Raw genomic sequence first — 22814 nt, forward strand, 5'->3', positions numbered from 1 at the left:
GACTTCCTGCTCAACATCTTTCCTTAAGGGGCACTGTGCAGTCCAGGGAAGTCCCATGGAAGGCAGCTGGATGTTGGTGCACCACAACCAGTGGTTTGTTTGAGTATAGCTGTAGAAAAATGTAACTTTATATACTTATTTGAGAAGTAGAAGGTAAAAACATTCAGAATTCTTTTCTTTTGCAGAGTTATCAAGTGAAGCCTGTGCTTTGTCAGGACCTCGTTCAGAGTCTCCATGTTGTCCTATCTGCCTGATCTGAGAAAAAGTTGAGGATGCTCTGTTTGGGCTGTGTGTTTCTAATAAGCTTTTGTTTGTGACTCTGAAAAAAGGCAGGTGTGTATCCTTCAAGAAATAGAGGTACAGACTAAATGGATCTAAAGACAGCAGTGTTCAATGCAGCTCGTGATGGCAAGCTGCGGCTCCTTTCTAAGTTACTGGCAAGCAAAACCAGAGAAGAGGTGGCCTTACTAATGTCAGAAAAAACCAATGGTGCCACACCACTTTTGATGGCAGCCCGTTATGGGCATGTTGACATGGTGGAATACTTGTTGGACTATTGCTCTGCTTCTATAGAAATTGGTGGTTCGGTTAATTTTGATGGTGAGACCATTGAGGGAGCTCCGCCATTATGGGCAGCATCAGCTGCTGGCCACTTGAAGGTGGTTCAGTGTCTGTTAGGTCATGGTGCATCTGTCAACAACACAACTCTAACAAATTCAACTCCACTTAGAGCTGCCTGTTTTGATGGTCACCTGGAAATAGTAAAATATCTTGTGGAGCACAAAGCAGACTTGGAAGTATCAAACCGTCATGGGCATACATGCTTGATGATCTCATGTTACAAAGGCCACAAAGAAATTGCTCAGTATTTACTTGAAAAAGGGGCTGATGTTAACAGAAAAAGTGTTAAAGGTAAGTTCATCGTTTCATTTTTCCTTGTAGTAAATAGGGGTGAAGTTACTTGTGTTCTTTAGGAGACTGACATCCAAAAATATTCCTCTAGTCTCATAATGTGAATGTTTTTTCCAGTAAGAGATGAAGTGTATTTAGCTATGTTTTTACAAGTTTTTTCAGCATACTCATTTAATACTGGCTATAAAATGTAAATCTAAATTGATGCATTTTAATCTAAAGACTTTGCATTTATGCATGTGCAAAAAGCTAATTGACTTTTGCTGAGAACTCCTATTTGTAGCAGGTTTGTGTAGTAATAAATATATGAGCATATATTGTGTAAAATTTAGGATGTTTTTCATACTGTTTCTTAACAAACCAAATATGCTGTACGTAAAATTTGCCTGTGCCACTAAGACTAGAATAGGGAAAGATGCATAAAGGAGAAGAATTCTTTTCTACATTGGAAATGAATAATCACTTTGTTCTTTACTCCTCCTCTCCCTCAAATTCTTGAATCCTTTTGGACCTTTTTTCAATGTTAGTAAACAAAAATGTGTTTTAGAATTAAGGAAATGAAGCTTCATGTGACTGTGATCACAACAGAAAGCCTTCCAGTGGTGCACAGATCATGAAGAACATCTGTTTGCCTCTGTTTACAATTATCCTGACACATTGTTCAAAGTGAAGACTTATGTCCTTTTTGCTGTGATCATATTTATGTGGACCTCTTATTCTAATTGCTGGCTTTTGTTACATCTCAAACTTGTATGTGAATATGATATTGGCCTAAAAAGCATATTGATTATTGCAGGTTATGGTTAACTTTTTAGCTCATTGAGCCAGGATTGTGTCTCCTCAGCAGCTTATTTTTTAATAATGTTTATTAATAAATAAATTTGCTAACAAATCTTTCTGTAGCATAATACTTCAGTTGCCCTTTTCTGGCTAATTAAAATTTTAACAGTATAATATACTTCAAGTATATTTTGACAGAAAAACCTGTAGTGCCTAGCTTACTGCACAATATTGTTAAATGCCAAATATGAGAGTAATCTCTTTGAAAAAACTGTTCAGTTAAATATGCCTCTCTTTCTGCAAGTCATGGAGTTATGTGGGTTTAATATAAAGAAAGCTAAACTAAAAATTTGTCGTAGAGGTGGGCAGAGCAAAATAAATCTTTCTTTGTAAGGATTTAAGGTTGCCTATGAATCATGGACTTGTGATAGGATAAAAATGTCATGTTTCTAGACTGGGTTCTTGGAATAACAAGCTAAATATAAAATATACATTATTTTTAGTTTAAAACTCGTCCCTTTATGGTAGGTATGAACAGAGCAGAGCTGCTAAATATCTGATGTAACAGGAAAAAATCTATGGATCTCTTATTCCTCAGTTTTGTGTCAGTGGAGTAGGCTTTAATTTACTCATCCTTATTATTCACTTTAGTGCATTAATTTTATTTTTATTTATTGTTTAAATGACTGAACGGCAGCTGTGCACTCCTGAGGATTTTCTCACTGCTCTCAGGTTTTTTTATTATCTTAATTCCTTCCTCTCTCTGCTTCCTTCAGTTTGTGTGACTTACAACTTAGGCACATGAGCAAAACTTCCTAAGGTATTAACTGATCCTTATTTTTTAATAATAAAAAAAATGTTGGATTGGATATGTTTTAGCTCATAAAAATTCATTTTATCTTTTGGACTACAGTGTGTACAAATGCATGTGTGTACATATATCTATTGGTCAAGTATGGACTGCCTTTTTGTGTTTGGAAACAAATGCTCCCCTCCGACATGGCATGAGCATACCTTTTTGGCATCATGAAGCAGTCTGGTCTCTGAAGTTATTAAATAAGCAGTGACAAGCTAAAGGAAGAGAGAAAGAAAGTGCTATAAACCCTGAAAGTCAGCTGTGGAAAGGCAGAAGAACTGAGCAAAACTGGTAGCTTAAATATTACAACAGTATGGGTGTTGCAGTGGCTGAGGCTCAACAACTAACCTTCTGAACTTTGTTTTGCAAGAATGCTCACTAGCTATTAATTTCAAAATTAATGTTTCCAATAGGATTCATTCTACATTGTCATATTCCACCTCAAAGTCTCTGTCTATTGCTTTCAGTTTCTGCTCCTCCCTGTTGTCTAACAACTCTTGACAGAGAGTAGGGGTGCTTGTGGTAGGGAGATGAAGAGAACTTAGAGTGCTCTGCTCGAGTAGTTAAAGTTGTTGCTATCCTTGTATCTAAACTAGACCCCTTTCTGGGCCATTCATGGAGAAGCCTACTGCTCTGTGAAAGATGCAAAAGCTTTAGCTACTGTCAATTTTGCTGCATTTTAAAATATAAAGCTTCTTAGAAGAACAAAACTAATGTAACTTTACTATGTTTAGAAAAATGCTGTTATGGGAGATTACTAGAGGTTCTCTTCCAGGTATTCTTGAAACCAGGGAAAGAGTGAGAGGGTAAAATTACTCGACCTCTCAGGCTTTTCCAGTAGATTTTCTTATTGTAAGATAGGACTTTATTCACATTTAAAAAATGGGGAGAATTCTAGAGCTGGGAAAAATGTGAAAATATGTTTTCAAGTGTTGACAGTTCCAGGGAAAAAATCCAAATACTTGGAGATGACAAAATAGGTAAGTTCAGAGATCTAAAAGCCGGGATGACAATTGAGGCAGGGGTATAAAAGAGTAGTTTAAAAACATGCAATTAAGTCCTGCTTCTAAAATACAGACATAATCCAGCAACTGTGTTTTGGACTACTAAAATTCAGAATGCAGTTGTTTTGGAAGGAGAGTTGTGGAAGTGCAAAAGTACAGCTAGGATATGATTTCTGAGTGATTCAGGTAGGATACTACACTGAGGTAAAGTATAGGTCTAGCACCATCTAACAGGAGATGATGGTGAAGGAGGAGGTAACAAGATGTTTGGGGTTAGACAAGTGCTATACTGCAAAAGATGGTCAATAGTTTTGAATTCGAAATATGAGCGTTTAGTTGTCTCTGTTCTTGCCACTGTTTTACAGATCTGACTTGTACAGTTTCCCCAAACTTTTATGAAGAACATATAAGCCACAGAAATGGAAACAAAGGATTTTCTTAATACTTTGTCACATGAACAGTGCAAGTGAGGAAAAAAAAGTGATAAACAGGATAAGAAAATTCTTCTTTTTTTCTTTTAGAATTGTGGAAAATATCAGATACCTGTAGAATTAAAGACTTTTTTTAGAAAAGCAGAAAGTAGTTAAAGCAGTGCTTCCAATGTGAGTTACTTTGGCATTGTCTTCCTAATTCAGAGGCTTTTCCAGTACATTACTCCTGGTTTGAGAAGCTGCAGGTTAAAACTAACAGGGCTTGATATATTTCACTGGTATGAAACAGAGGTCTCAAACAGCAAATTAGTGGTGTGTTTTTGTTGTTAAAAATATTTTTTTTTTATGTTGCTCTTAAAATAAGGAATAGTATGGATAATACTGTAGTAGCGGAAACCTGAGGGTTTTTTTATGAGGAGGAAGAACAACCCTAGAACTAAACTCTGAGGTATAGACCACCTACCCATGTGCTTGGATCAGGAGGAACATTCTGCATTTTGGCTGCATGCAGTTTTCTATTCTGCTGCATTGTGAAGCCTGCCAACGATCTGTAGTTAAAGGATAGTGCTCCCTTACAGCGTTAATAGACTTCTGGAGTCCTGATCAGTGTTTTGCTGATGTGTTTCTGTGCAGTCTTCTTTTGGCTAGTCAGTGTTTGTGTGGTGTGTGGGGGCGGGGGAGATGCTTGCTCTTGTAATTGAAGTGATAGTGTTGGAGATATGAGAGAAACAAAAACAAAGGATGCTACTTAGTTAACGAGGTGCGACCTTGAGAAGAGAAACAAGATGACACCATAAGTCAGCTGGGTAAAGAAATACTAAGATAAGCACAAGGGCAACCAAAGAGCTACTTGAACTGTGAGTGAACTATCCTAATTAGCATACTAGAAACCCGCCCTCGGGTAGGGAGAGCCCCCTACCAACAGAAACCCTTTCCTCACAGAACATGCGCAGTAAAAAAAGAGGACGCTGCGACTTTAAGTGGAGATGAGGCTAGCGAGAACCAATAGGAAGGAGGGTAACTCAGCGAAACTGTAAAAGTACTGATAACTGTTGCTCGAAAGGTATAAAATGCTTTACCGTGTGTTAACCAGGTGTGCTAGCTTTGTGGAGTTACCACCTAGCACCCATCTCTGTGCAGACATGAAATAAACAAATATCTTGACTCTGTGTTAATTGGCTTTTTTGCACACCAGGTGAAAGAATCCTGATTTTTGGGACAACATTTTGGCACCCCAGATGGGATGGCCATAAGGCCTTGCCCGGATTGTCTTGTCGTCCCCAACAGCGGACCAGACCGGACATAGCTCCAGCGCACACCGACCTATTGATCGGGGACTCCTCCGGATTCTCTCCGAAGTTGGGGCGACAAGCGACTCAAAGGTGCAACGCCGACCAGAGATATTTGTATCAGGGTGAAAGGGGAATGAATCCTTGGATTGGTGAGTATAAAATTTAATTACAAATTCAACGACTCCCACGGAAGGTTAAGGGTAAAGTCGCATGTAGACGCTTGGCAAAGGTTGCCTTAATTGACCAGGGGCATCAGAGCCGAGTGCGCATAATGACCAAGGGGGTCAGAGTGGAAATTACTGACCAAGGGAGTCAAAGCTGGCAAATAGGTAATTCGGTTAAAATGGGATCAAGCCAATCCACGATTCCTCCCTGTAGCCCTTTGGGGTGTATTTTGAAAAATTGGAATAAGTTTGGGGGAGATCCGATGACTAAAGATAAAATGAAAAGATACTGTAATCAATGGTGGCCGAATTATAAAATTGGGTGATGATGAGGTCTGGCCAGAAAATGGATTGGTAAACTATAATGCTATATTACAATTGATGTTGTTTTGCCGTTGGATGGGGAAATGGGACGAAGTACCTTATGTTGATGTCTTTATGACTTTGTATAGAAAATCTGATATGTGGGGAAAATGTAAGCTAAAGACTGACCTAGTGATGTATACAGCTTCTGAGAAAAAGGAGAGCAGTTGTTGCATAGGCTGTGATGATAGAAAGATTGCAGGGGCAGAAGAGCAGGAGGATGTGCAACTGTTAGTCCCGACAGCCCCACCACTATACAAAAGCAGTGCTGGACAATTGCCAATCGATCCTAATTTACAATCGGGCAATGATAACTTTAGCCCCATTTCCAGCCGGACTAGAGGGCACACTCAACCAGTTGTACAGGCTCCCCTGAGACAAGCAGTGGGACCGGAAGGACTGCTGGTTTTTGTACATGTTCCATTCACTACCTCTGACCTGTTAAATTGGAAACAATCTGTTGGATCCTATAGGGGAAACCCTGAGGGAGTACATCAACTATTAGAAGCTATAATGTTAACCCATAATCCCAACTGGGGAGATATACAGGCTCTGCTAAATACATTCTTTGCGGCAGAGGAAAAGAGAATGGTGATTGAAAGGGCCAGGGAAGAAGGGGGAAGGAGAAACAGGCAAGAAGATTTTGAGGAGTTCCTACCTACTAAAAGGGACCCAGAATGGGATCCTAATGGGGGGGGAAACAAGGGCTCAACTGAAGCAGTATCAGCAGCTGATACTATATGGGGTTCAGCATGGAGTGCCTAGACCGAAGAATGTGTCTAAGCTTTATGAGGTAAGGCAGGGTCCGGAGGAAAATCCATCAGCCTTTTACGAAAGGCTATGTGAGGTAGCTAGAAAATGGACGGACTTGAATCCGGATGATGAGGCAAATCAGAGGATGTCCAATATATGTTGTTTATTGGGTAGTCGACTCAGGATATAAGGAGAAAGTTGCAGAAAGTTGATGGAGCTGGGGGAATGTCGATCTCACAATTGATAGAGATAGTGTATAAAGTTTATAACAATCGAGATGAGAGAGAAAGAAAAGAAAAACAGAACAAAATAAAGTTGCAAGCATCTTTGCTGGCAGTGGCAATAAATGGAAATGATGTCGAAGGGAAGGGTAGAGGAAGAGGTAAAGGAAGAGGAGGATGCTGTGGAATAATGCAGGGAAGAGGTCCGCAAAACTGAACCCCTTTGGGGCTAAATCAGTGTGCGGTCTGTAAACAGGAGGGACATTGGAAGAATGAATGCCTGAAACGAAAGGGGCCAAAGGAACGGGATCATGCAGAAAATGCTAATCATCTTATGTTAGAAGATTCAGACAATGAACGAAGGGGACCAGGGGAGAACATTAAAGTCTCCCTAGCTGATCCCCTGGTTCCAGTTAAGCTGGGGAACGAGACCATAGATTTTTTTTTTTTAACTGACAGTGGGGCTACTCATTCAGTAGTCACCAGTTGTAAAGGACCTCTAAATAAAGTAACTATACCTATTGTTGGGGCAAAGGGAAAAAGAACATTAAGGCCATTTTTACAACCAATGGAATGCACAATTGGGGGAGCTAAATTAATTCATGAGTTTCTATACATGCCAGAATGCCCCCTACCTTTATTGGAACGAGATTTACTATGCAAACTAAATGCACAAGTAACCTTTTCTGAGAATGCTGTACAGCTCCATATCCCGCCTGGAGAGCTCAGATCTGCTTGCTGACAGATGAAACATTGGAAGAATCCGAAGATAATATTCCGGATGCTGTATTAAATGTGGTAATTCCCCTGGTATGGGCTTCTAAAAACCCAGGTAAAGCAAAAAACGTGAGTCCGATTAAAGTAGAACTAAAAGAGGCAACAGGCATTCTTAATCTCATGCTACTGTCGCAGAAACACTAGACGGAATGCAATGTATTTTGAAAGTCAGTTTTCTTTATTGCTATCAATGTGTAACGGTCAAATTCAACAGGAATGTTATGTTGTATTGAGGTATAATGGCTGGATGAAACAGGAATATTAGGTCATAACACTGCGACGAACACAACTTGTTACAGGTTCAGGATGTCAGTTGGGAACTAGTACTACACTAACTGTAACCAAATCTAAGCTTAGAATGATGACTCAAAATGCGCAGTCACTGACCGATAAGGTGAGGCTCTCAACCTGCAGGAGTTTCCGTGGGCGGCGTCCCAACCCACGGGGAGAGTCCCCGACTGCAGACCTGCTGCTCCGAGGAGGACTGGCTCAATGTGCCCTCTGGCGGGGCTCCATTTATACCCTAGGTCGGATCGGGGCTCATGGTCATATATGGTCAGTGGTCTAGAAACTTCTCTCAACCGAGGGGTTTCACTGGTTGAGGTGTTTTTGGCGGGCTCGGGTAGCTGGGGCGCTGGCTTGGGATACTGTGTGTACGTGGCCGGCTGGCTGGCTTGACCCCAAACCGCGGCTTCTAGTTTAACTCTTTCCTTCCCACGGTTGAGAAATTTCAGCCTTTATCGGGGCAGGTGCACCTGCCACAGCTACACCCTGTTGTGATCTTGTTATCACTAACGTGTTTGTGTTTACTGCTTATAATCATATTGTATTTTAAGGTTTGACTCATGATGAAGCAAATTGCTCTAATGCAGTCACCCAGGGTATGCACGCTCATGACAGAGGGAGATAAATTCCTCAAACTTCCTTATAAAGGACAGGAAAAAATTCCGACAAGACACATGTCAATGGGAAGGAACCTATGAGCAGTTTTGGAAAATTCTGAAGCCTCCCAGAGATGGAAATCTTAGAATGAAAAGATCTAAGTGAGACTTATTTTAAATACGATCTATTTATCTAAGTCTCAAAGGGGGGAATTGTTGGAGATATGCAAGAAACAAAAACAAAGGATGCTACTTAGTTAACGAGGTGCAACCTTGAGAAGAGAAACAAGGTGACACCATAAGTCAGCTGAGTAAAGAAATACCAAGATAAGCACAGGGGCAACCAAAGAGCTACTTGAACTGTGAGTGAAATATCCTGATTAGCATACTAGAAAACCCGCCCTCAGGTAGGGAGAGCCCCCTACCAACAGAAGCCCCTTCCTCACAGAACATGCGCAGTAAACAAGGAGGATGCTGCGACTTTAAGTGGAGATGAGGCTTGCGAGAACCAATAGGAAGGAGGGTAACTCAGCGAAACTGTAAAAGTACTGATAACTGTTGCTCGACATGTATAAAATGCTTTACCGTGTGTTAACCAGGTGTGCTAGCTTTGTGGAGTTACCACCTAGCACCCATCTCTGTGCAGACATGAAATAAACAAATATCTTGACTCTGTGTGTTAATCGGCTTTTTTGCACACCGGGTGAAAGAATCCTGATTTTTGGGACAACAATAGCAGTCTTTGCTGGGCCTCAAAATTATGGATTTGGGCTTTGTTGGTGATCTACCTGGGGCTGTGTTTGTTGGAATTGGATTTTCTATTTAAAATTAATTTAATTTCTGCAACAGAGATATTTTGCATGCAAACCATTTTAAAGGGATGTTATACCTCTAGTCTAACTCCAGACAGAATACTTGGATCTTGCACTTTGAGAAATTGCAATGCATGTTTTGATACTTTGCATTATGCTTTATCCCTTCTCCATCAGACCTGCTCTAATAATGGAGCTTCATTCCTTTCCTTTCTGCAATTAAGAAGTTAAACTATAGATAAAGTACACAAGCCCTGATAGCCAGGATGGTGTGTACATAATGGCGCAGGGAATAAGGACTCTTTTTCCAAAAATAATTACTTGAAAGGCAGATTTTTTTCTGAATGTGGCTTGTAACTCTTTCCATTGCGGAGTTGCTTGGAATGTGGTCTCTTTCTCATCAAGATGATATTCCTGGGTTTCACTGATGGTCTTTACTACCTCTGTCTCCCTTCAGTTATTAACAGACACATCTGCTAGCCAAAAGACTAATTTTTCCCCCTTCTAAGTATTAGAAAATTTAAGAACTGCTGGATTAGGCAGCATTCATTTAGGTATCTCTTGAGATCTGCACAGGAACGTTTGGTTGGAAACCCTATTTTTTGTTGTCTATTGTACTCCATACTACCATAAAAGTTAGAGAGAATCATGTATTTTGAAAATGCAAAATAATGCTATGATTTGAAGTCTTGTTGTTCTTAAATACCATTAGCTATGGTGCAGTATTTGATTATAATGGCTTTGTAAAATAATGTGGAGGATGAGGCTTGTTCAGTTTACTTGCTCATTTTGGAAAGTTTAGAAGTATACAGACCTCAGTCTCTATGAGTACTTTATCAAGGTTATACATATAGTAAGTAGTACTATATCAAGGACTAGCACTATTTCAGTGTTATCATTTATGTGGGAGACTGAAAAGCATAATACTCAAACCGGGGGGGGGGATTTCTTTACAGACTTGGCAGACCCAGAAGTAGGGGGATTATATGGATGCACATTCTTTGCTATATGACCAGTGTGGTTTAGTATACATGAAAAATAATTAATCTTCCCTTGCAGTAAACATCAAGGAATCTGACAGATTTGTTCTCTTCTGAGTTTTTTGTCTTGTCTGCTTGCCAAGATTCATTTTGGAAAAAACGAGAAAAAAAATTAAAAAAATTCCAAACACACTTTTTTCCCTTGTGAATAAAGGCCTTGTTCCAAAAGTGTTCTGTGTCTGGTTTGTTTTGTTTTGTTTTTTTCTTTTTTTGGATGATATTACATAATGCTCTGCACTGCAATTTGTAGATATTTTGTGTGTGATGCTATGTGAAACTGAACTTCAGTACCTTCTCTAGCAGAGAAGTGCTATGACTAGCATAATATTTCCAGTCCAATTTTGTTCTTGTGCAAGAATGAGAAGTTTTTCATGTTGTAATATTAGCTAGCTACTACATGTGATCAAATTCCAGCAGATCACTTAAGAATTAGAAATGAATTAAGAAAATTTAATGAAGTCTGCTTTGAAATAATCATCCTTAACTTAAAGAATGCTTAAAAAATTTGACCAACATCTCTGTATGTGTTTCTCTTAGCTGCTTATCAAAGAGAATGACTTTCAAAGGGCGTTTGCTTCTTTTCAGCCTATTTCCTCTTTAATACAGCAGTAGATATAATGTTGACTTTAATTTCTTACTAAAGAAATAATTTGTTATGAAAATTGGATTGACTTAACTGCAGAATTGCATAGATAGTGTTCAGGCACTGTTTATTCCTGTCACTATAGACAATATAGTATTTTTGAAGTGGATAATAGTTGATTTGCCATCCTTATATTTGAACAGTTGAATTTATGGGTAATGTGGAACATAGACCTTGAGTTAGATATCAAGGCTAACTGCCATGTGCTCTTAAATTCTTCCTCAAATTTAACACTTGATAATTGCTAGGTAGATGGCTGAAATTCTTGTTATTTCTTAAGGTTGGGTTTTATGTGTGTGTCTTGTTTGGGTGGTGGGGTTTTTTTTGTTTAAGTTGCCAGCTCTATATCCATCTATCTGCCCATGTCCACTTTTAGTTTATGGAAGCTTGTATTCTTATAATATTTCCTTCCTGCTGCTGTTCCATCCAGTCAAACTGAAGTGAGGTGCAGCCACTAAAAATTAGTGGTGATCGCTTTCCTTTATTAGTTTGTGCATTGCTTGAAATAATTGTGGTCTCCAAGGCCTACTACAATATAAGTAGCTAAAAAATTACCCTACTTCTGATATGCTGTTAGTAACCACTGTTTGAGTAAATAATTATAATACTAATAAAAACCCCAAATCTTTTAATGAAGGAGATCCAGGTAGAGAGAGTACTGAAAATCCTTGGTGGTTTAGGAATATTTCCACGTGTTCTGCATAGCTGCATTGTAAATTAATGACATATGAACTGTTGGTTTGTACCTGAATTTATGCAGACAATGGCTAAGCTTAATTTGTGTGAATTTTTGCACTATCAATGTGTCATAGCATACATGTCTGGCAACTGATAAGAGAGTGTAAAAGGCAACATTATGTGCTGATGGATCTACAGTGTGTAATATGAATAGCTGCCATTGATCCTATTGTCAAAGCTAGCAAGATGTATATCTATAGTTGTGAAGCAATTGTAAGAACTTTGGTGTTACTTGTGCATTTTGATTTGTTTGTCTTTATTATGCTTTTATGTTATGACTCTTCTAATATCTTAAAAATATTGACTTTAAGGTAGAAAATAAAGGATTGTGAATGATAACATGTAAAGATGAAATAGTTGTGACCTAAGGATGACTCTAGTATTTTAAAAAGTACAGTATGGTCTGTAATAAAACATTTTTGAGAGGGTTTTTTATTTTTTTTAAGTCAACTAACACCTCAAATATAACTTAAACTATGTACACTAATATTTTGAAATTTAAATGTTAAGTTTGCCCAGCTAACACAAGATTCTGACATACATTGGTGCAAACACTTGTAGTTCTGAACCTTTTTCATTCCAGGCCATGTCTAGATTGGCATTGGAATTGGCACTCTCCAAAAGATCTTTCTAGTGTTTTGGAGCTTTGCTGTGAGTGAGGTAGTATGGACTTGAATACACCCTAAACTGGCTACATTAACTGGTGGCTCAGCCTACACCCAGATGGATCTGGTTTTGGCTTCATCACTGAGTGTTCCAGAAGTACAGATGGCCTGAGGAGCCAGTCAGTATTTACTTCTGGTTTGACAGCTATAGTTAAGTTTTAACTAGACTTTCTCCAGCACAGCAAGATGACTTTTATAATGTGTCTGTGTATTGGCAAGCTGGTTTTATATATTTGTCTGCTTTTGATCTCTTTCCATTTTAGGAATTTAAAGGTGCTTGTTTTGAGACTTGGTTTGTCTTGAATAACTACTGTTCCTCCTTACTACTGTCTTTCTGGTTACTGGAATTGAGAGCGATAAGCAAGTCTTGAAATGTGCTGTCAATTCTTCTTCTGATGGTCCACAAGCAAGTTTGAGAAAGAAGCAGCAGATTAATTTACATGTAAAGTTTCAGGAAGTGAAAGATTAGAAGAGAAAGTGAGGAGGGGATGGTTGGAATACTAGCAGGGGAACAGAGGTAAAATGTTCTGTGCACATTAGAACACTTTCATCTAAATAGACCTTGAGTTTCTACATCCTTCTGTATACTAAAACTCGCAAAACTCTTGGATACGCTTGTTCTCATCCTAGTGGTTTATCTACAGAAGATAAAAGCAAGCTACTACTTGATAATCTAACTCAAAAGATAGGATAGAGGTTTGCATTGTGGATCTAAAGCATCTGGTTCTGCTGGTGACAAGTAGGTATTGAATTTAGAGGACAGTCATCATGGTTTCACCAGATATTTCTGAATTTTGCTTTTTTTTTCTTCAAACTTTGACTTCATATCCCCTTACCAAGCTTCTCATTAAAAAGGAAATAAGAATGCTGTGAAGTCAAAAGCTAGAAGATACCAAGATTATTTACATAAACTTAATTCAGATTCTTATAATTGGAATGAAAACGAGGAACAAAATTTCTATTTCTGAAATGTATTTAACAGCTAAGAGTCTTTTCTTTTTTCTTGTAGATAGATATATACATGTACCAACTTCAAATATTTTTGCATTTGAATTTAACCTATTTAAGACAGCATGAACAATACATTCTGGGCAGAAAGAATTTGTTAATGGAAAGCCTTTACCTCCATCTTATTTTCAGTTTATTTCAATGCAGCGTTGTCATGGTTTAACCCCAGTCAGCAGCCAAGCACCACACAGATGCTCCCTCACTCCCCATTCCCCCCCCCCCCCCCCCCGCCCCGTGGGGTGGGGAGGAGAATCGGGAAAGAAGGTAAAACTCGTGGGTTGAGATAAGAACAGTTTAATACCTAAAGTAAAATATAATACTAACAATAGTAATAATGAAATATAATAATAGTAATGAAAAGGAATATAACAAAAAAAAAAGGGGGGGGGGAGGAAAAAAAAAAACCCAGTGATGCACAATGCAATTGCTCACCGCCCACTGACCAATGACCGAGCAGCAATCCGCCCCTCCCGGCCAGCTCCCCCCTGTTTATATACTGGGCATGATGTTCCATGGTATGGAATATCCCTTTGGCTAGTTTGGGTCAGCTGTCCTGGCTATGCCCCCTCCCAGCTTCTTGCACACCTGCTTGCTGGCAGAGCATGGGAAACTGAAAAGTCCTTGGCTTAAGATAAGCACTACTTAGCAACAACTAAACCATCAGAGTGTTATCAACATCATTCTCACACTAAATCCAAAACCCAGCACTGTACCAGCTACTAGGAAGAGAGTTAACTCTATCCCAGGTGAAACCAGGACAAGTGTTCAGCTTTTAAGACAAATCTCAGGCATGCTTTAGGGACTGATTTGAGTTTTACTGGCTAAACACTCTTTATATTAGAGTGAACTGCACGTTCTAGAGATCAGAGCCTGGGGGAGGGGGGGAGTACATTAAGAAAATGTATGAAGGTAAATCTAAGCTGTTGAGATCAGGAGGTTATATACCTACAAAAATGCACTTTTCCCAAACATCAGCTGAAGATTTCAAGACTACTGCTTTGTTTCCTTACCTACTTCAGTTCTGTTATAGATCTAGAAATACAACAGCAAAGCCCACTGCAAATCAGTGTCATCTTGGCATAGAAAAAAGCCTGCCAAAAATGCAAATGAGGAAGTTTTAGGAAACTTTTTCTCTGAACTTTTTAAAAGCCAAATCAGATGACTATGAATGTACAGAATCCTTGGAAAAGGAGGTCTCACTTGAGAATGTGGAAACTTGCTGATGGTGTAACAGATACTGATGAACTGATGGCCAGTAAACCAGAATTTGCAAGGCTAGTGGTATAAGACATTTTAATTGGGGGGTGGGATTACTACATGGGTGTGCTGTTAATTATTTTCATGTTAATGTAGTGGGAGGCTGAAAAGTTGGTATGCCTGAATCTATAGTATATATGAAAAAGAAGCTAGGTTTAAATTGTGTAGTTTTAAAAGCAATCAACCACACAAGAGGCTTTATTATGTTGGGGGGGAGGGGGGGAGTTATTGGTCATCCATCTTCCTGTCTACCCCAGTGAAATACTCATATATGATCTTAAGCAAAACTTTCTTCTACTTGAAGCATAGTAGTTAAATATTTAACTGTGGTGTCCAATGTTTTCTTTTTAATTTGCTGCAAATATGTTTTTCAGTCAGGTGGCACTAGTGCTTGCTGGAAATTTCACCACAGTGTGAGTGCCACCTGAATGCCTTTAGCATGACATTGCACGTTCTCTTAATGAGAAATAATCTTAATGTAAATGATAAGACTTATAAGACAAACGGTTGCATGTTGTGTGTTGAAGGCATTGTTTGGTTTCTTTTGTTGTTTTTTTTTTTTGCTTTTGGGAATCCTGAGCAGAGGAGTTAATGTGGGACTTCAGGATAAAGACCTAATAAAGTACTAAGAATAGTTTGTGTGTATACATAGGCTTGACAAAATAAGCAGGTCCTTCGGAATATTCTGGCAGTCTCTGAGGCCCCAGCTGAGATGAAGGGCCTGTTGTGATGAGTTGTATTTGCCTTTGTGTACAATTATTACCTTGGAACACTTTAATCAAAGGCTTTGGATGAAAGAGAGAGGAAGAAGTACAGTGTAGAGGTGAGCAAGGCCAATGTTGAGTTAGCACAGCTTTAATTTTTATACAGTTTTTTTTTTTTTTTATCGTGGATGGAGATAGGGAGGAAGGAAGGAAATTTGACAAGGGAAGAAGGGAAAATATAACCACTTCAGATGGCAAGCTTAGGTTTCTGTTTTATACTTGAAAGCAGATACAAAATTGCTCATGTAGTAGAGAATTCTGGTTTAAGTTTTGAATAATGAGACATAAATGTCCTTAAAATCTGTTTAATTCTTTTGGGTAATAATGTCAAGCATTTTGATTTGTATAACTGCCTGGTAGCCTTGATGTTTTAATCAGGTCTTGAATGTTTTAACTTGTCATTTAAGCCTTTCATAGTCTGTAGATGTCAAAACAGATTTTATTTTTATTTTTTTAACTATTAGTGTGGTGATATTTGGACTATAATTTGATTATGATTTATGTAACTGTTTTTCTTCTTTTGCTAGGAAACACTGCATTACATGACTGTGCAGAATCTGGAAGTTTAGAGATCATGAAGATGCTTCTCAAGTATTGTGCTAAGATGGAAAAGGATGGCTATGGAATGACTCCCCTTCTGTCAGCCAGTGTGACAGGCCACACAAATATTGTGGACTTTCTGACCCAACATGAACAGACTAGTAAGATAGAATGTATAAATGCTCTGGAACTTCTAGGAGCAACATTCGTGGACAAAAAGAGAGATCTGCTTGGTGCTTTGAAATACTGGAAGCGAGCTATGGAAATGAGATACAGTGATAGGACTAGTATCCTGAACAAACCTGTGCCACAAACACTAATTATGGCCTATGATTATGCTAAAGAGGTAAACAGCTCGGAAGAGCTAGAAAACCTTATTGCAGACCCTGATGAGATGAGAATGCAAGCACTATTAATTAGAGAACGTATTCTTGGTCCTTCTCACCCAGATACATCCTACTATATTAGATATAGAGGTGCTGTCTATGCAGACTCTGGAAACTTTAAGCGATGCATCAACTTATGGAAATATGCTTTGGACATGCAGCAGAGCAATCTAGATCCACTGAGCCCTATGACAGCCAGCAGTTTACTATCATTTGCTGAACTCTTCTCCTTCATGCTGCAGGACAGGGCAAAAGGCCTGCTAGGCACTACTGTTACATTTGATGATCTCATGGGTATACTGTGCAAAAGTGTTCTCGAAATAGAGCGGGCCATGAAACAAATCCAGTGCCCTCCTGATCCAATACAGCTGAACAAAGCCCTTTCTATCATTTTGCATTTAATTTGCTTGTTGGAAAAAGTACCTTGCAGCTCAGAACAGGAACATTTTAAGAAACAGACTATTTACAAGTTTCTTAAGCTTCAGCCTAGAGGGAAGAATAACTTCAGTCCTCTTCACCTTGCTGTTGACAAGAATACTACATGTGTGGGTCGCTACCCAGTTTGTAAATTCCCCTCTCTACAAGTTACTGCTATCCTGGTGGAATGTGGTGCTAATATAAATGTCAGAGACTCTGATAACAACAGTCCTTTACATATTGCTGCACTGAACAACCATCCAGGCATCATGAATTTTCTTATCAAGTCAGGTTCACACTTTGATGCCACAAACTCACATAAACAAACTGCTAGTGATTTGCTGGATGAGAAGAAAATAGCAAAAAACTTAATCCAGCCTATAAATCATACTACGTTGCAGTGTCTTGCTGCTCGTGTTATAGTGAATCATAACATATGTTATGCAGGGCACATCCCTGAAAAACTAGAGAAATTTGTTTTGCTCCATAGATAATAGTGTGCAGTCCCAGAGTGCTGTTGTTGAAGCATGACTTGGTGACAATGTTTTTCTTGAGCACTGTTGTGATATATCAGTATTCCCTTAGTTTGCTCCATCTTGCTCTCATTGGCTAAAGCGTTGTTAGCATCGCATCTGCAGAGTTGGTTAACCGATATTTGAATATGCCATATATTTTGTGGATTATTTAGAAATGTAGTGCCATATTTAGACTCTTAAAATTGTTTGCCAAAGGCTTGTCTATTCTGGTCTTATTTGCCTGTTGGGTGTTTAGGACTGAGTTGAATATTTTCCACTGATGTCTTTTTACTACAACTGTTGTGTGGATTTTATACAGTTGGAGGGTTATCTTTTTTGGTTTTGCTTGAGCATTTCTACTCTTACTCTATTCTTTTTCTATGGACTTGTTAAACTGTGCAAGTTGTATAGACTTGTTAACATTTGCAACTACCATAAGTGCTTTTTATCTTCTCTATGCACTGACTTAAATGTGACTGTTGTGTGTGAACATATTTCTATGCAGCAGTTGGCCAATTTCAACTTAAATGCCCATTTTGATTTGCAGTTTTGTTTGGAGCTCTTTTTGAGAATGCTGCTTTCATAGCATGACAAATTTTGGAGCTACATATCACCTTTCTGAACTGGGGTTAAACTTTTTTATTCTAGCTGTAACTGAGGTTGCTTTCCTCTTGATCCTCTGGAAATCTGTGCTAAATTTGGAAGAAAATCTTTCTTGTTCTCATGGTAATCCACTTGAATGTTTAATCTGATAATCGTTCTCTCACATCATGCAGTTAGGGGAAGAGTCCTCATCATGTACAACTGACAGCTTCCCTTTTGCACTAATGTCTTGCTTGTGTTGGTTATGTGACTAGATGTAAAGTTTGTTCAAAGTTGAACCTCAAACTTAATGATACGCTCTAATGAGTAATAGATGAAATGTATGCCATAGTTTAATTTTACAAATCAACTTCTTTAGCTACAAAAGAAACTAAAGCACGTTGGTGGTGTGATGCTTATCAGTCCAGAAATATAGGCATCATCAGTATCATTATAACATAGTAAATGGCTGTATGCCAGAGTAATAGAAATTCTATAGCAGTCTCCTCTTCTTCATTTTAAATATCTTTATAAATGCATGTTTTTTCCATCTCTATTATCTGTCAGCTGTACTTAAAGAAAAAGCAGAAGTTCTGTTGTGTATATATAGCTCCTAATTAAACTTACCTATTTTTATAATATTTGCATAATAGCTTAACTTTTACAACAGAAAGGGCTCTTTTGACTTGATAAGAAATCTATAAAAGAATTTCATAAAGGAGAGTGAGATTCAGGTATTTAATATAATTCAGCACTTTACTATTGATTAATAGTAGAATTTATTATGGCACATTAGCCCTGCAAATGTCTAAGTGAAATTAATTTGTGTTGAGTAGAATACAGTTTACCTGCAAATTTAGTATTCTAGCATATTGGATATTGTTGACCTGATGTTTCATTTCAGTGATGGGCAGTAAATGGGTTTCTTGCTCCAGAAACTCAACAAGTTGATTTAGGCTTTTGTTGGTGATAGAGATATTTAAAAGCCAAATTAAGTAGATAAAGGAAAAAAATTATTTAGGAGAGTTTTTTTTAAATTTGATGTTGGAGTAGTTTTCTTTTGTGAATTAAGTTGATGAAGAATGTCTTAAGAGTATATATATAAAAAAAGTTCATCCTTGCTTCTCAGCTGTTTCAGGTTTTCTCTTAGTGTACAGTGTGGAGCCAACAAGCTTAGCCATTCTTGGGGAAAATATTGGGATACTTTTAAACAAAGATATGTTGAAAGTAGTGCTGTTTGTATATTGCCACTTTCAAACTCTTATTTTGAAACAACTTTCACCTGTTTTTCCCATTGTTGTCCCAAAAATCAGGATTCTTTCACCCGGTGTGCAAAAAAGCCGATTAACACACAGAGCTGAGATATTTGTTTATTTCATGTCTGCGCAGAGATGGGTGCTAGGTGGTAACTCCACAAAGCTAGCACACCTGGTTAACACACGGTAAAGCATTTTATACCTTTCGAGCAACAGTTATCAGTATTTTTACAGTTTTGCTTAGTTACTCTCATTCCTATTGGTTCTCGCAAGTCTCATCTCCACTTAAAGTCGCAGTGTCCTCCTTTTTTACTGCGCATGTTCTGTGAGGAAGGGGCTTCTGTTGGTAGGGGGCTCTCCCTACTCAAGGGTGGGTTTTCTAGTATGTTAATTAGGATAGTTCACTCACAGTTCAAGTAGCTCTTTGATTGCCCCTGTGCTTATCTTGGTATGTCTTTACCCACTGACTTATGGTGTCATCTTGTTTCTCTTCTCAAGGTCACGCCTCGTTAACTAAATAGCATCCTTTGTTTTTGTTTCTCGCATATCTCCAACAATTCCCCCCTTTGAGACTTAGATAAATAGTTCTTATTTAAAATAAGTCTCACTTAGATATTTTCATTCTAAAACTTCAGTCTCTGGGAGATTTCAAAATTTTCCAAAACTGCTCATAGGTTCCTTCCCATTGACATAGGTCTCGCTGGAATTTTTCCCTGTCCTTTATAGGGAAGTTTTCAAGTTTGAGGGATTTATCTCCCTCTGTCATGAGCGTGCATACCCTGGGTGATTGCATTAGAGCAATTTGCTTCATCATGTGCCAAACCTTAAAATACAGTATGATTATAAGCAGTAAACATAAACATGTTAGCAATAACAAGATCACAACAGGGTGTAGCATGAGATTAAGAATGCCTGTTGTCTTGGGTGACCATCCAAGGAGGGCTTCCCACCACCTATGTTCTCCATCTTTCTTCACCCGGTCCAAAACACGATGTATCTCTTCTGTGTCATGGTGAATGGTGATTAAAGTCCTTTGTCCCTCTTCTCGGGCACGTTCCAGCAACTGGCGTAGATCATTATGTTGTAAAAATTTTTTCACCAGTGTGAGATCCATCCCAATGGGAGTAAGCAATAGATCCTTAACTAAAGTATAATTGGATTGTATTAGCTGATAAGTCGTAACCGGAGCTGAATAGTTGAAATCACATCCTATAATGTTAGTAAAGTTACAAATGCAAGTATTTGAGTGATTATTTATCCCAACAGTAATATTATCTATGACTATAAAATTACATAGAGTTCTTATACACACACATCCTTTCCCAATGTATATGAGTACAGTTCCAGGGATTTCTTTTGGATGTATCTCGAAGTGACAAACATTTTGCTCAGTGTCAAGACAAATGTCTTGAGCTTTGATGGTATTACTTTCGCAAATAAATCCCTGTTGTTCCCGTACCATACATGCATCAACTTCAACAGTCTGCCATTTGTAAACAGTTCCAAATCTGCATTTTTTAGTGGCTCATCTCTCAGATCGGGCCTGCTGGCATAGACCTGTTCAATAGTTGCCAGACAATCATGTTGTAAAGGTTCTTGTTCTGCTATTGGCAACAAGGTGGCAGGGTTTAAAGTTGATACTACGCTTAGAGTAACATCTTCATGATCAATTAGCATAGCTTGGTATTTGGCCAGTCTGTTTGGAGAAATCCAATGGTGTCCTTTTTGGTTTAAAATAGCCATCACTGCATGTGGGACTAATACTGTTATTGGTTGTCCCAAAGTGAGCTTCCGGGCTTCCTGGATTAGCAGAGCAGTGGCGGCTACAGCTCGAAGGCAAGCCGGCCATCCTTTACTCACTTCATCTAATTGTTTCGAAAAATAGGCTACTGGCCTTTTCCAACTTCCAAGCATCTGAGTCATTACCCCAGAGGCCACTTGCTGTCTCTCATGCACATATAACTGAAAAGGTTTTGTCAGATCAGGGAGGCCCAAGGCTGGGGCTTCCATCAATTTTCTTTTAATTTCATCAAAACTACTCCGACACTCTGGAGTCCATTCTAACAACTCCCCCGGGCCCTTTGTGGCTGCATATAAGGGTTTGGCTATGAGTCCAAAATTGGGGATCCACATCCGGCAGAATCCGGCCATTCCCAGAAACCCCCTTAGCTGCTTTTTTGTTTTTGGTACTGCTATTCGGCATATAGCCTCCTTCCTTTCTTCCCCTAGTGCTCGTTGTCCTTTTGATATATTAAAACCAAGATACCGGACTTGCTCCTTAGCAATTTGGGCCTTCTTCTTCGAGACCCTGTATCCAGCCAGTCCCAGAAAGTTTAGTAGGCTTACTGTAGCTTCAGTACAAGTCTGTTCAGTATCTGCTCCAATTAAGATATCATCCACATACTGTAAGAGAGTAACGTTATCATTATTAGTTCGCCATTGTTCTAATTCTTTAGCCAGTACCTCACCAAACAAAGTGGGACTATTTTTAAATCCTTGGGGAAGAACAGTCCAACACAGTTGTCCTTTCCTTCCAGTAGTCGGATTCTCCCATTCAAAAAGCGAAGAGTGTTTGACTCTGTTCATCCACTGGGTTTTTTTTTTTTTTTTGAAGCCCATACCAGGGGAATTACTGCATTTAATACAGCATCTGGAATATTCTCTTCAATTTCTTCCAATGTTTCATCTGTCAGCAAGCAGATCTGAGCTCTCCAGGCGGTTTCAGGTGGGATATGGAGCTGTACAGCATTCTTAGAAAAGGTTACTTGTGCATTTAGTTTGCATAATAAATCTCACCCCAATAAAGGTAGGGGGCATTCTGGCATGTATAGAAACTCATGAATTAATTTAGCTCCCCCAGTTGTGCATTCCATTGGTTGTAAAAATGGCCTTACTGTTCTTTTTCCCTTTGCCCCAACAATAGGTATAGTTACTTTACTTAGAAGTCCTTTACAAGTGGTGACTACTGAATGAGTAGCCCCACTGTCAGTTAAAAAAAAAAAAATCTATGGTCTCGTTCCCCAGCTTAACTGGAACCAGGGGATCAGCTGGGGAGATTTTAATGTTCTCCCCTGGTCCCCTTCATTCATTGTCTGAATCTTATAACAAGATTAGCATTTTCTGCATGATCCCGTTCCTTTGGCCCCTCTCGTTTCAGGCATTCATTCTTCCGGTGTCCCTCCTGTTTACAGACCACACACTGATTTAGCCCTAAAGGGGTTCAGTTTTGCGGACCTCTTCCCTGCATTATTCCACCGCATCCTCCTCTTCCTTTACTTTTTCCTCTACCCTTCCCTTCAACATCATTTCCATTTATTGCCACTGCCAGCAAAGATGCTTGCAACTTTATTTTGTTCTGTTTTTCTTTTCTTTCCCTCTCATCTCGATTGTCATAAACCTTATACTCTATCAATTGTGAGATCGACATTCCCCCAGCTCCATCAACTTTCTGCAACTTTCTCCTTATATCCTGAGTCGACTACCCAATAAACAACATATATTGGACATCCTCTGATTTGCCTCATCATCCGGATTCAAGTCCGTCCATTTTCTAGCTACCTCACATAGCCTTTCGTAAAAGGCTGATGGATTTTCCTCCGGACCCTGCCTTACCTCATAAAGCTTAGACACATTCTTCGATTTAGGCACTCCATGCTGAACCCCATATAGTATCAGCTGCTGATACTGCTTCAGTTGAGCCCTCGTTCCCCCCCCTGTTAGGATCCCATTCTGGGTCCCTTTTAGTAGGCAGAAACTC

The 22814-nt window shown here is 38.9% G+C and overlaps 1 protein-coding gene across 1 annotated transcript; it reads left to right on the forward strand.

The window, feature by feature from the left end:
- The first annotated feature begins 368 nt into the window (after nt 1–368).
- On the forward strand, nt 369–17253 carry LOC127029112 (protein fem-1 homolog C-like). The gene is made up of 2 exons (XM_050914757.1): nt 369–912; nt 15889–17253. Exons 1-2 carry the CDS (start codon nt 369–371, stop codon nt 17196–17198), a joined length of 1854 nt encoding a protein of 617 aa, XP_050770714.1. The 3' UTR covers nt 17199–17253.
- Nucleotides 17254–22814: the final 5561 nt, after the last annotated feature.

The sequence above is a fragment of the Gymnogyps californianus genome, unplaced genomic scaffold (genome assembly GCF_018139145.2).
Source record: "Gymnogyps californianus isolate 813 unplaced genomic scaffold, ASM1813914v2 HiC_scaffold_76, whole genome shotgun sequence".
In the NCBI taxonomy this organism is placed as follows: Eukaryota; Metazoa; Chordata; class Aves; order Accipitriformes; family Cathartidae; genus Gymnogyps; species Gymnogyps californianus.

Coding starts and splice junctions, on each gene's coding strand:
- LOC127029112 (XM_050914757.1), top strand. CDS start 369: ATGGATCTAAAGACAGCAGTGTTCAATGCAGCTCGTGATGGCAAGCTG. Junction 913..15,888: donor TAACAGAAAAAGTGTTAAAG/GTAAGTTCATCG, acceptor TTCTTTTGCTAG/GAAACACTGCATTACATGAC.